The 12,255-nt window shown below is 43.3% G+C and overlaps 1 protein-coding gene across 17 annotated transcripts in view; it reads right to left on the reverse strand.

The window, feature by feature from the left end:
• The window catches only part of Cdc14b (cell division cycle 14B), a 93,688-nt gene that overhangs the window by 10,247 nt on the left and 71,186 nt on the right, over positions 1–12,255 (reverse strand). For 5 of the 17 annotated variants that reach the window (XM_040756154.1, XM_040756147.1, XM_040756159.1 and 2 more), the window contains exons 10-13: positions 11,070–11,208; positions 10,813–10,972; positions 9,935–10,032; positions 5,341–5,426 (exon numbers count right to left, since the gene is read on the reverse strand). In XM_040756154.1, coding sequence (XP_040612088.1) covers positions 5,341–5,426; positions 9,935–10,032; positions 10,813–10,972; positions 11,070–11,208 — 483 coding nt within the window. Of the gene's footprint in view, positions 1–714; positions 832–4,601; positions 4,692–5,112; positions 5,260–5,340; positions 5,427–9,934; positions 10,033–10,731; positions 10,973–11,069; positions 11,209–12,255 lie in introns of those variants that run through there. The other 12 variants (XM_040756150.1, XM_040756148.1, XM_040756157.1 and 9 more) reach the window with 5 other exon arrangements.

Raw genomic sequence — 12,255 nt, forward strand, 5'->3', positions numbered from 1 at the left:
CCCGAGGCTCTTGGACCTCACCAGGGACAAAGTGACACTAAGTACTAAGGGTGAAAGCCTCCAACAAAAGGACAGGGGAGTGGTAAAGAGGCAAGGAGAATGCAGAATCTGGCCCCAATTAAGCCCAGAGCTACCCATTTTAAAGTGAAGCATCACCATGCCAAGTGAGGACGTGTGAGTGCCTGCTTTCTATGGCTTGGAAACAGCAATGTTGTGGTCTGCTCTTCTCTCATCAGGGGCTGGGTCTCAGAATGTCTCAAGAATTACACGTTTGCCTTTGGCTTGTGACAAACATCCAGAGACACTGGAAAATTTCCTCAACAGAGCCTATCGTAAATGAAAGAAGTGACAACTGAGGAGACAGAAGAGGAAGCAGAAGCAGGTCTCGGACAGGGCATGGAGAACAGGCATCAGGCCTAGAGGCTCAGGCTCTGCCAAGACTCACTGAGCTGTACCCGACAGACATGAAGGACTTCCTCCTGATGGAGCACTCTGGAAAAAGTCCTAGGACAACACCCTCAGCCTCCAAGTATCAACTTTCCCATCTCATGCCAGAGACCACACTTCTATTATAAGGAATTTCCTCTGGACAGCCAGGAACACACGAGCCTCCATTCTCAGAGCCTCCACCTTCCTATCTTCACGTCAGTCCCAGAAGCAGGGTCAAAGGAATAAACTGGAAACAAACGGGACCTAGTAGGACTGTTGTCTCACCTTTTAAGACTGCTTTTCCCCGAAGCAGATCTGGTGGTTCGTTTAGTAATGCCTGCACTGCCAGAAAGGTTAGGTTCAGGGGTTTTACAGCTCTGAACACTGGACTGAAGAATTACTCTGGAAACAGTTGGAAAAAGGTAAGATTACATTCACTAAAACAACTTTTAAATAGTTGACAAAGGAAGGCAATTTTGTACTTTGGTATAATTGTTTTGCAAATTGAAGAATTTTCCACAATCACATTTGCCACTTATACACGAAAACCAACCTTGAAGCACGTTTTTATACCAAGCACCTCATCTATCTTTGAAAGTTATTCGGAGGTGACCAGGGTGCTTTGCTTTTGGGAAACAAATGATTTGGCATTTTATGCAATTCACAAACCAAAGCAATCTATTAGTCAAACCTGTCAAAGCAGAGTCTTGGATTTCATTCACAATGTCAAGTCATAAATTCCATGCTTTAAAGTGTTTCAATATAAAATTAGCAACCAACTATATAATATTCACTGGTCAGAGCAGAAAGTAGATATAATAAACAGCAAGGTACTAATAATTTTATATGCCAATGAAAATTTTAAAAACATCCAAGCAAAATTTCAGTTTTGTCTGCATCATAACTATTTACTAAATCTTTACTTAATCACTTAAATGCTATGAAACTTGTCTTAACTAAAATCTAAAAGCCTTCCCATAAGCCAGGTGGTGGTGGCACACACGCCTTTTAATCCCAGCACTCGGGAGGCCTGGCCTACAAAGAGCTAGTTCCAGGACAGCCTCCCAAGCCACAGAGAAACCCTGTCTCGAAAAACAAAAACAAAAACAAAAAGGGGCCTTCCCATGACAGAAGACTTCCCAGGAGGAAAAACCATAATCAGGCCACAGAGCACGCTCTCCATAAGTAATCCTCATTAAACTGTCAGAGGAAAAATAGCAGAAAACATCAGAAGATGTTGGCAGGCAAGTCTTTGCTTCAGAACCACACACATTCATTTATGTCCATCAATGTTTGCTAAAGGAAGGAGAAAACATTGACTTAAAAGCTTCCTCCTTTCAGAGTCAAACTACAATCGGGAGAGCCTGTAAGAGCCCAGCTCCAGAGAGTAAACATAAGTGACTTCAACTAAGGAGGAGCCTGCTTCATGGGCCTGTCATGACCAAGGTAACTGACAACTGTGGCCCACCATTGTTCTGAAAGCTCTGCAACTTCATAGGCAACCTAGTCCTGATGGAATCTGCCCATGTCAAAAAACTGATCTGAAATGCTCTTAAGCAAAAACAGTAGGTGCACAGACAAAGGTGACTCAAGAAGGATCCAACAGCCCTAAGACATGAACCCAGTTCCTCAAAACAGGGTATTTAAGAAATGACCTAACAATTTAGCATGCATATAATAATTGTGCGCATTCGGGCATGAGGACTCGCTTTGATATGTGCATGTGTAACGTAAGATGGAGTAGCTGGGTAAGATGGAGTAGCTGGTTGGGGCAATCAGTGCCTCCTTTATCATCCCTAGTGCCGGCACCCTTCAAAGCCCCCTCTCCTAAAAATTCTTTTAGTTCTCAATCACAGTTATGCTATACTGGGCCATACAGAATATTAACATTACTTCTCCCATCCAACTGCTAACATTTCTTTCTGCTAATACAAATCTAGGAGGAAATATTTATTTATCTCTCTTAAGGGTATGAATCTAAATTGCATAAAGGCACCAAATCCATCTGATTTTTCTAAGTTTCTGGGCAGTGTGCTGATTTTCCTCTGCCCTTCTTGACAAGGGAGAAAAATGAGACTGGGTTTTTTTTCTCCATTTCAGACCATCTTGGGTCAAAAGCATGGGTAACCACCATACTATATCATTAGCACAGGAAACAAAACAAAACACCAAGAAACCAGTGCCTGCTCAGGAGATCTGCTCCCGATTTCTTAAAATTACTGAAAGTTTAAGTGCCACACAAAATGAAGAACAACTCGTTCAAGAAGTTACTTTGTAGGTTGACTGAAAATGTATCTTTAGAGCATTAATTTTTCTATAAAATAGTGTAAATGAATGTGAAATAGTGATATTAGTGGTTACTAGTTTCTGTGGAGCTTTGAAGCTCAGAAGGAAATTTAGCATGCATTCATCACACCAGAAAGGCCTCGGGTTATCTGACTTAAGTGGGCAGTCAGCACACCAATACAGTGGGAAAGCTCCAGGGCTGACTACGGTTGCATACTACCAGCAAGAGGCTAAACTGGCTCAGACAGGGCGAGGGAGCCAAACTCAAGTGTTTCTCTCTGCCACCTGCCCACCTCACGTGGTTTTCCCCATGCAATACACAGAATATTCACTCTTCTATCTTCCCCAGTGAAATTTGCATTGGTCTTTCTTACCTTGTGCCCAAACCATAGACCACTGCCTTCTCTGTTATGCCCTAGCAGCTCCAGATTTGGACAGTGAAAATGTGAGACAAGCAGCCAAGTTAAAAAACACACAAACAAACAAACCAAGTGTCCCTGATGGCTTTCTAAGGGACCACTGCCATAGAGCTTTTCTCTAGTGGCACTCTCCCCCACGCACCCACTAGACACAGAACATTAAATGCTTTCTGGTCTTAGGCTCCAGGACACCAGCTAATGGATTCTTAATGGTTGCTAGGCAAGGCTCTCTCTTCTCTCTCACCAGCTAACAGCAACGGCCAATCACAATGGAGCAGTGAACTGTCACCCACAAATTAAGCCTCTTAGGAAGAATGGGACAAGGAACTAGTGGCTACAAAGATCACACTTGTTACTTGCCTCAGGTACAGAAAGGCTTTTGCTTTAAGTTCAAGTCAGTAGGTAGGCTAAATGGAATGCCCTGCTTAGGTCCTGAATTGTGGTGGGGACACCAGCTACAGGTGACTTAATTCTTGCAGAGGACACTGAGGAGGAAATACCCAGCAGAAGCAACATTTAAGCTGAAGACATTTGAGCCTTGAAGACAAATATTATTAGCAACAACTCCACCCATTCAGAACATCTTGGCCCTTTGGAACAGTCTGAGAAAAATAAACTATAAAAGGCATCACTACTCTTCAGTCAATAGATTATAAATAAATAAAGATTCTACAGAATCCTAAGTGAATATGAGACTATAAACTCACCATATTCAAGGAAATGCCATAAGTAAAAATGTGTTCAGTGGGTTTTCTTTCTTTTTTGGGGGGGGGGAGAGGGGATTTTCTTTCTTAAAGAGTGGACTTGCTGGGCATTGGTGGCGCACGTCTTTAATTCCAGCACTCATGAGGCAGAGGCAGGCGGATCTCTGTAAGTTTGAGACCAGCCTGGTCTATAAGAGCTAGTTCCATGACAGCCTCCAAAGCCACTGAGAAACTCCCATCTCGAAAATCAAAAAAAAAAAAAAAAAAAAAAAAAGAGTGGACTCAGATTCATTTATCATTTACTTCAGTCATATGAAAACACTCAACAGAACCATAAAGGACCAGGGTTGGTTATAATGTACTTATACTTTGAAGAGATCCTAGAGGGGAATTCTGCATACTTTGGTAATTTCTACGTCCAAGCACGACAAGAAAAGTCATTTCTGGGATGAGCAGAATAAAGGTTATGGGAGTGAGAAAAAAAAAAAAACCAGATATGGAGTGTTGTTGTAGGACATGGTCTCCCTGTGTGTGCCTTAACTGTAGTGTTCCACACAGGCATTTCCTGCCACATTTTGCCGAAAAGAAGATGACAGACCTCAAGAGACCACAAGCATGTATACATAACCTAATAAAGATAGTCTAGCTACTTTTGGGAAAGCAGAATCCAGAGACTGTACATGAGCACAAAGCCAGCTCCCTGCCTCCTAGTTTCACTTAACATAGAGGAAGACGTGCCATGAGAGTGGATGGCTCTACATACCAAAGACAGGCAGGTGACTTGAAGAGAGCTGTTCCATGGGCAGAAATCAGGCCACAGTCCTCACTAGCCCTCAATGCTGCAAAACCCAATCTTTGGTAAAAGAAGAAATGGTGAGAAAACTCTTCTGACTGGAGAGACAGTCAAGGTACAGAGAATGAGAGGTGTTCACAGCCCCGGTAGAAAGGAGACCAGACTAATTAGCCCAAGCTACCTAAACATTTCTGACAGGAAAGAAAACTGTTCCAATGCCCATATTTATAAATAACTAGTAAAACTTTAAAAAAAAAAACAGGTGTTATTTTTAACATCCTTGGCTTAAAAGAATCACTGATGACCTCCCCCAACTCCTACCATCGCATTCATAGAAAAGATTAAGAGAGAGGACCCTGGAAAATAAGCAAACCAAAACAGCCAGGAGAGCCGGAAGGAGAAACACATGCACCTTGAAAACCACGCTGGACAAAACGGGGGGAGGGGGGAAGGCAAGAGGGAAACAGTACAGGAAACTTACACAGCAAAACTATCTGCAAAGGGTCCGGATGGCTACTGTGTTCTGAAGCCATCAAGACAGAACAGCAGGGTGGGAAGAATGTAGTCACACACAATCCACCAGATGGCAAGACTACACAGTGCAGAAGTCAGCACAGCTAGGGGACATCTGGAAAGGACGGAAGGGGAAAGAACAGATGTTCACATAGGAAAGCCAAAATAAGTCATGTAATAAAATACACAGGGCCACCTGTAGCTTTAAGACACCCTAAAAGTCCCAGAGCAGCAACTGTGATGGCAAAGGGGCGGGAAACAAGGGTGGTGGTGGTCCGATTTCTGTTGAGACAAAAACGCTGACTTTAGTTTAACAAGCAGGAACAAATGGTTAGACTCCATCTCTAGTCGGGATGACCGCCCCACCACACTGACTGGCAATACTTAAGCTGGCCACAGTCAAATATGTAGTAGGCTCGTACAAAAACACTCCACCTGAGCACGGGGAGAAAAGGAGGCAGAAACAACCCACAGGCTTGTCTGACACAGGAGGCATGACTATGAAATGGGAATGAGTTCCCTCCTCGGTTGGGAGTTCACAGAATCACAGAAGCACGCCTGACCAGAAGACACCATTGTCACCACTGTCGTCACACTGTGCATGCTTCCTTATTTTCTTTATACTACCAGAGGTGATTTGAAAGCCTTAGTTGTTTAAACACTCGTCCCCAGTTGACTGAGAAGGTTAGGTGCACGAGGTGTGACCTTGGTGGGAAAGCAGGTCATTGGGAATGGGCTCTTGTCATTCCCAGGTGGATCTCTTGGCTTCCTGCCTACAGCTCAAAACTTGAGTTTTCATTTCCTGCTCCAGCTGCCAGGGCTGCTACTACGCTTGCTGTCACTTCCCTGTGATGTCAATGGACTCCAACCCCCCGAGACATTAAGCCCAAATAAACATTTTCTTCTATAAGTTGCCTTGGTTATGGTGTTACAGCAACAGAAAAGTAACTACTACACATTCAAAACTTGGTATATATTTTCCCTTCTCTTTCTGTTCCCTTCTTTCTTAAGACAATGTCTCCTATTGCCCAGGCTGACCCTGACCTTACTATGTAGTTGAGGATAACCTTGAACTTCTGATCTTCCTGCCACCATCTTTCAAGTGCTTAGGTGCAAGGATTGTAAGTGTATATTGCATACCCAGTTTTGTGTGTGTGTGTGTGTGTGTGTGTGTGTGTGTGTAGCCAGGGTGCAAGGATTGTAAGTGTATATTGCATACCCAGTTTTGTGTGTGTGTGTGTGTGTGTGTGTGTGTGTGTGTGTGTGTATGTGTGTGTGTGTGTGTAGCCAGGGTCTTCCTCAACCATTTTTCACCTTATTTTCATTTATAGTCACTGACCACAATGTCATCTTAGTTGGGAATGGCATGCAAATGGAGTCTGTAGATTTTCCTTTGTTCCTCTGGTAAAACTCAAAGCCTAAGAGTTATTTTTCTTAGTTGAAATGTTCACCTATCTCTCATGCACTGTTGTGTTTAAGTGATTTTTCTAAAGTAATTGTATGTTTCTACCTTATGACTATGTAGAATACAACTATAACCCCACCCTCACTGGTGGTCAATACTGGCAACTTAATAAAAATACAGGTAACCCAAGAGGTAAGTCACATCTGTGAGGGGTTATCTAAGATTAGACTGATATGGGAAGGATGCATCGTGAATGGCACCATCACCAAAAAAAAAAAAAAAAAAAGAGGAGGAAGTGGGTTGAGCGTGCACACATCAGGTGAGTTGTGACCAGGTGCCTCCTCGGTCTCCTGCTGCCCTGACTTCACCATGACGATACATCCCCCTCTGGTATTCTAACCACAGCAATAGGAAAGTAACTAATACAAACAGGGTTACTAACAAGCCAACAAGTCGATTTTAGCATGGAAAATACACTTGCCATCCAGCCTTAAAGGTCAGATGGCTATAAAGTGAGTTACCGACCTCATGAAGTCAGCATGGGCCAGGCTCTCCAATGAGAGAGCTACATTACCACTTCTAATATAACAAACTTTTCCCCAACACTGACATTTCCTAAAGAGAAACCAATCACAAGGAGAAACATTTAATTTCTCTCTGCAGCCTCCTCCTAGGATTCCTTAGGACATTTGTCTTCCGTTCTTTCTTTGAATATCTTCCAAGTACCAACATGGAGGCAAATAATTTACCAATACCTGTGTCGAGTGGGGAGGTAGGAACTGAAGGACGCGGATTTACTGTGCTCCCCGAAAAAGACCCCAGAGTTTTCCAATCTCTAAATGGAAAATTAGGAAAACTTGAGTCTGAAAGTTTGCTATCTATGTGGAGAGGAGGCAATTTGAGGGCTGTTCTATTAAAATTTCAATTTCACTCTGAGAGTGCTTCAGCAACTGTCATCCTTGTGTTTTTATATTCAACCCTGGGGTGGGGGGAGGATAACTAAACAAATGTCTGCAGAGAAAGCCAGCCTTTCACCCAGTCTTTCCTAGCTGCCTCTTCTCCCCCACTCTTTTCTTCCTCCTCTCCCTTCCTTTTCCAGCAATGAAGGAAATTAAACCCCATATCCCCCACCCCCGCAAGGAATCTTCCATGAAGCTCTACTGGAACCCTCCAGCTGCTGTCATCCAGCCATTACTGAGAAGATCAGACTTCTAGAGACCAGACAGCCTCACATAGTCTGCTGAATGGTAGAACACCTGAAATCATCTGCCAGTTCCAAGGTTCTTTACATTTTAGTCTTCATGCTATGAATTGCATCTCAGCTTCCCTAAGAAGGAGATCACTCACTCAATAATTTTAGCTCCAGAAAACATATTTCTGAATAGAGTGGAGAAGGTTCTACTTAACAAGAACTTTAAAAAAAAAAAAAAAAAGGATTACAGGCTGGAGAGATGGCTCAGAGGTTAAGAACAAGAACACTGTCTGTTCTTCCAGAGGTCCCGAGTTCAATTCCTAGCAACCACATGGTAGCTCACAACCATCTATAATGAGAACTGATGCCTTCTCTTGGTGTGCAAGCATGTATGCAGATAGAACACCGTATACATATTAAATAAAAAGGATTGTGTGTGTGTGTGTAGATGCGTGCACACCTGCAGAAAACAGAGATTCCCTGGAGTGGGAGTTTTCAGGTGGTTTCATGCTACTTGATCTGGGTGCTGGGAGCCAAACTTGGGGCCTCTGCAAGAGCAGAAAGCATGCTCAACCACTGAGACATCTCTCTAGCTGATAACAAGAACTTCTGACCAAGCAGAATCTGTATCCCCTAACTCCTAACCTAGCTTCTAAATGTGAAAAACAAAAACAAAACAAAAAAACCAACCAACTTATTAAGAAAACTGAGCCAGGAGGTGGTGGTGCACACCTTTAGTCCCTGCACTTGGAGACAGAGGCAGGCAGATCTCTGTGAGTTCGAGGCCATCCTGGCCTACAGAGCCAGTGCCAGGAGAGGCTCCAAAGCTACACAGAGAAACCCTGTCACAAAAAAACAGAATAAATAAAATAAATAAACAAACTGACAATGGACAGACAGACTTAAACACCAAGTATGTGCAACCCTTTGCAATTCAAAGGGTATCATGTCCCACCCCCATCCCCTCCAGGAGCAAGGGGTAGGCAAAAAGGCTTATTAGAAAATAAGACTCTCAGACTCCACCCCAGAAGTTCTAACAAGAAGCTGCTGCATTATAAGGTAAGCTCCCACGTGACTCAAAAGATCAGCTAGGTCTGTGGTGGGCTGTTTGGAGGTTCCTTCACCCATCAGATCTAGAATTAGTTTCAGGATGATTATTTTGTGAATAAAAATAACCAGAAAAGTTTCAGAGAAAAACCTTAATGAAATAAAAAAAAAATGGCATTTCAAATTAACATACCCCATACACTAAAGATCTACTCATTTGTATAAAATAAATTACATAAAAGGCACCATTTATAACAAGGAGATTGCTTAATAGATGCCTAAAGTCAGAACTGACATCGTAAATTAACACAAGGATGTATGTTGAAAACCTTGACACTTTGCTTTGGACCTGACGCACATTGAAGAACCTTTTCAATAGCTTCTTACTGCACTGCCAGACACTTAAGATAGAGACTTATCTCCACCAGCCTTTCCTCACAGAAGGGATGAATATGGGGTCCACAGTGAAAGGGGAGCTCTGAGAAGGACAGGAGCAACTGCCTGGGTGGGAGCACATACTGAAGAGAAGCCTCAAGAAAGGAACAGTGGCTACACCGTTTGAGTTCCTGTATTTGTATTCCAATTGTAGATGTCCCCTGTAGGTGAACCCAAATTAACACAAGTGCTTAAGAAGTTCATGTGGGGTTAAAGACACCCACTAACTACCAGACTTCTTATTGTGCTAAACCTCTGTCTAAATTCGAAACTCAATTCTCCAGACAAAAAGAGTTATAGAATCATAATTTGGGGATGAGTTAATCATTACTATGGAACGATATAATGATTTTAAGACATCATATGACAACTGTGTGCAGACTTATGACTGACATGTAACCATGGCCAACTCTGTTATCCGGGTCTTGACAACTGCTATTACTCTCTTGAGGGTGTCACAGCTGACTATCTATGGATAGAAGTTTTTCTAACATTGCTTTCTTATCTACCATGGTTCCTGGGGTTACGGTAGAAGACAGAGATAAAGGAATGGCTGAGCACTTCCCAGGGGAGCATCTCTAGATTTTAAATCATACAAGTGGTCACTGCGAATAGGTATGTGGCTAGAGAGAAAAGTATGCAGGAAAAAAATGTCCACAAGGGACCCATACATAATAAACAAGTGTGACCACAGTGACGGAAACCACTCACGCGAGGGGGATAGTGTTGGCTTTTGATTGTCTCCGACTTTTCAGGGTCCGAAGTCTGTCTCCTTGTGTCACTCCATTGATTTCATCATCATCACTATACTGTATGCATTAAAATAACAAAAACAAAACAAAACACCGAGCAATCATTAACTTAGGTTGTTATAGAAGCCAAGTGGCTACTTATTCAGGCATGCACACGCACACGCACGCACACACGCACACAAAGGCATACACACATCTATGCACACATACACAGAGAAACATGCATGCTCACGCACATAAACTCAGAGACATGGTTGAGCACTCAGAGAGGCGGTTATACTGTGCACACACGCATGTACGCACATAACACACACACACACACACACACACACACACACGTGCTTTAAGTTTCTTTTGAATGTTGCAATAGTTTTCAAAAAAACCAAACTACCAGCCATATTTTAAGACAATCAAAGTCACCCGAACCACCTCTCTTTGTAAGGGAGCAAAGATACATATCAGCTTTTGGCTTTAGAACTTGTTAAAATTTGATCATCCATTCACTAATCCTTAGCAGAGTACTGCTGTCTGCCACAACTGTGGTTCTTTGAGAGTTCTCCATTTGAGCTGCTAAAGCAGCTGAAATGAGAGGAAGGACGCTGGGGTAGGAGGAGCTTACTCCCTACTGCTAGTTCCCACCTGAGTTTAGGAAGTAAAATATTCTATGCGCACACGACTTCCTTTTCAGTCAAACATTTCTAGAGAGGGTTGTATCTAAACATGACTGTGTGGTGATAGCCCCTTTATTATCTTTACCTATAGTTTTCTCCATGCCCTACAAGGATCTCAACAGCATTTACAGCAATAACAACAGCGTGATCGGGATGGTTCCATTACCAGCTCAGACTCTTGCTTGTCTTGATTCTCAAGCCCACTTATCGAAATGTCATCAACATCCGAGAGGTGTTTGGAGAAGGCTGCTCTGAGAGGTCCGTTCTCCTGCCCTCTCAACTTCTGACGTAAATAGTCGCCTTCCAGCCAGAGGCTTGACTGTTTCCTAGAGTGTTTAAACAACATCAAAATACAGCTGTCCCTAAGGACACCCTCACCACCGTTCCTGCTGTCAACAGGAGACAAGCTCCCACCGTACTCACATGACCAGAAACTGCTGCTGGGGCCCAATCACTGAACCCGGTCTGCAGATCCTGAGCCAGGCAATGCTCTCAGCTGCCGTCATCCTATAATGCTTCATGAGGTAGCAGCCTATCAGAGTACCTGTTCGACCAAGGCCAGCTAGAAAAACAAACCAATCAATGAAACCTGGTTGCACACCCTCAGGAATTCCCTGAACAAGAGTAAGAAAAAAACAAACATCCAGAGACAGTAGAAATTTTTCTCAACAGAGCCTGGTATAAATGAAAGGGGTTCCCAGGGTCTTGCTTCCCTCTACAAAGTTTCTCTAAGTCAGTCTGAAAAGACGTATGAAGGCCAGCACTAGGTCTCATCCTTGAGACCTAAGTGGGATGCGGCCCAGGAGAAAAGACTGGATCCTTCTAAAATCCCCCTGAGGATTCGATGTGAAGTTAAAGACTGATTGAGAATCATTTTCTGGACAGGGACTCTGAAGAAATGTGGTATTTGGAGCTGGAGAGGGGACCTAATGTTTAAGAGCACTTACTGCTCTTACAAAGGACCCAGGCTCAGTTCCCATCAGGTGGCTCATAACTGCCTGAAACTCCATTTCCAAGAGATCAGTCATCCTCTGGCTCAAAGGCACTTGCACGTGTGTGGTACACATAATTCAACCAGGTGTGTACGCGTGTGCGCACGCACATACATACATACATACATACACACACACACACGTAATTTTTAATAGGGTTTTCTACCCAAGCCTTGTATTTGCTACCACATCCAACAGTGCTACCCACTCAACATCTGTACCTATGCACTCTCTGCTTGAGGGGAGGAATGCTGAGGATATGTTAAGACAAGCACTCTGCCCTAAGCTCTACCCTCAACCTCAGTTTTCCTTGTAACTCTTCCTTCCACTTTGTATGTCTCTACAGATGGTACACATGTTGAGTGTGTATGCAGGGTTTCATTTGAGGGGGCACATGCATGAGGAAGCCCTAAGCAGAAGTCTTCAGAGTCTTCCTTGATTGCTCTACATCTTATTCACAAGGCAGGGTTTCTGAACTGAACCTGACAGGTTTCACCCATATGGCTGGTTTGGGTAGCTAGTCTGGAAATCCCATCTCTTCCTTCCCTGTAACTATTGGTGGGCTACATGATCACCTAGCATTTGTGTATATTCAGGAGATCTGAACTCCAGTCTCA

The sequence above is a fragment of the Mesocricetus auratus genome, unplaced genomic scaffold, assembly GCF_017639785.1.
Source record: "Mesocricetus auratus isolate SY011 unplaced genomic scaffold, BCM_Maur_2.0 Super-Scaffold_100013, whole genome shotgun sequence".
Lineage (NCBI taxonomy): Eukaryota > Metazoa > Chordata > Mammalia > Rodentia > Cricetidae > Mesocricetus > Mesocricetus auratus.